At 31.0% G+C, this 1,983-nt stretch overlaps 1 protein-coding gene across 1 annotated transcript in view; it reads left to right on the forward strand.

Annotated features, from left to right (window-relative positions):
- The window catches only part of BRAF (B-Raf proto-oncogene, serine/threonine kinase), a 195,241-nt gene that overhangs the window by 116,191 nt on the left and 77,067 nt on the right, over nucleotides 1-1,983 (forward strand). The window contains exons 4-5 of the mRNA XM_012649745.1: nucleotides 154-257; nucleotides 1,084-1,186. Of these exons, the coding sequence (XP_012505199.1) occupies nucleotides 154-257; nucleotides 1,084-1,186 (207 nt within the window). The remainder of the gene's footprint in view (nucleotides 1-153; nucleotides 258-1,083; nucleotides 1,187-1,983) is intronic.

Raw genomic sequence — 1,983 nt, forward strand, 5'->3', positions numbered from 1 at the left:
CTATAGAAATGATGTTGTATCTGACTTAGTAGCACATATAACATTTTTAAGGTGCTATATTATAAAGGTAAGTTATTGAGGTTTTTTTTTTAAATGATATGGAAAAAAAATCTGCTCCCTTTACCTCTTATCAATATGTTTATGATACCATAGGTACCTGCAAGGTGTGGAGTTACAGTCCGAGACAGTCTAAAGAAAGCACTGATGATGAGAGGTCTAATCCCAGAGTGCTGTGCTGTTTACAGAATTCAGGATGGGTATGGTTTGTATGTGATATAAAATTTTGTTTAAAAAGAAAAAAAAGCCAGACATTAAACTTTGAGGTTTTCTCTAGGATCTTTACCTAAACCTAAGGAATCAAAAGTCAACTTTAGAAAAAAATATATTAAATTAATATTAAGTTAGCCTGAAGAAATCTTGTAGGCCATTTGAGGAGTTAAATTAGATAATTTTATGTGACTGTAGTGTTTGTTACTCTGACCAAATGACTTTATTTGGAGTTTGAGATTCTTACAATTTTTGAACCATTTAGAGTGTGATTTATTTGGATAATGGACCCTTACCCACTCTCCCATTTTTAATACAAGTTCATAGCTTAACAAAAGGTTATCAAAATTTATATTTTACATTGACCTACTTTTCTTTCAGAAAGTGTCTAACATTGTTTCAAGACCCCCAAATTTTGAATCTTGTTTAAAAAAATCCTTTTTGGGGCATGTTGTCCCTTGAGTACTCTTTTTCTTTGAATGGATAGATAAGTCCGTACCTGTGATTTTTTTTTTTTTTCTTTTTTGGACCCCAGGAACAATCCATTTTCTGCTGTTATAGGTCTTTTCTGGAGCTGACTTGAAGAAAAGAGTACATCTCTTTACCCTGCTGTTTGTCCAAGAGTGATACATTTATTTGGGGTAAACTTAAAAATTAATTTATTGCCATTTAAATTTCTAACGATGGAAAACTAGGGAGCCAAACCTCCCTCACTATTACTAGCCCCTCAATAACCAATTTTCATATCTTCAGCATGAGGTGTATAAAAATTTTTAGGGATGATAACCAAGAAAGGCTTGTGTCTGCATTTTTCAGAGAGAAGAAACCAATTGGCTGGGACACTGATATTTCCTGGCTTACCGGAGAAGAATTGCATGTAGAAGTGTTGGAAAATGTTCCACTTACAACACATAACTTTGTATGTATCTTTATATTTTTTGAAATGTCAAAAATGTTCAAGTTTTTATGAATTGATTTTTATTTAGGGAGTATGAAAGAAATACGGATGTTGGGATTGACATTTTACCTAAATTGTGAATTAGTTCTCTTCTTTAAAAACTTATATTCAAATGGAAGAGTTTTATTTTAATCATTATAATTTCTTTTTAATTTAAAGAAGCAATACATTTCCATTAGTAAAAGAAAGAATTTTTTTTAAAAATTGTGCAAAAGTATTTCAAGTAAAAAAAAAAGTGAAAATACCTTCCCGGAGGCCAACATTTGTATAAATTGATGTTCAGTCTTCCAAATTTTTTTCTTTTCTATATATACAAATGTGTGCTTTTGTGCCTGTAAACCCAAAATTTTCTCCTTTCTCTTTTTTTCTCCCTTCCCTTCATTACTTTCTATTCCTTTTCCTTTCTTAAGCCACAGTTGGAGTCTTCCAAGAATAAGAATATGATATTCTTAACTTTTTAAAAAATTCAGCAGGATATCATGGATCTTTCCATGTTAGTACACCTAGCTTTATTTTTATAATGATTATATTATAATCCATAAGAATAGTAATTCAGTATATTTTCTGTCTCTATTAAAAGACATTTAAGTTTTCATGTTTTTTAAATCTATTACATACAGAGCTAAACAGTCTTTCTGCATGTATTTTGACACACTTGTGCACAAATCTCTGAAGGATAGGTTAATGGTGGTGGAATGGCTGGGTATTAAACTCTTCTTGAGACTTCTCTCTTTATCTGGTTTTTGCATTTGCTAGAA

The sequence above is a fragment of the Propithecus coquereli genome, unplaced genomic scaffold (assembly GCF_000956105.1).
Source record: "Propithecus coquereli isolate 6110/MARCELLA unplaced genomic scaffold, Pcoq_1.0 Scaffold302, whole genome shotgun sequence".
Lineage (NCBI taxonomy): Eukaryota > Metazoa > Chordata > Mammalia > Primates > Indriidae > Propithecus > Propithecus coquereli.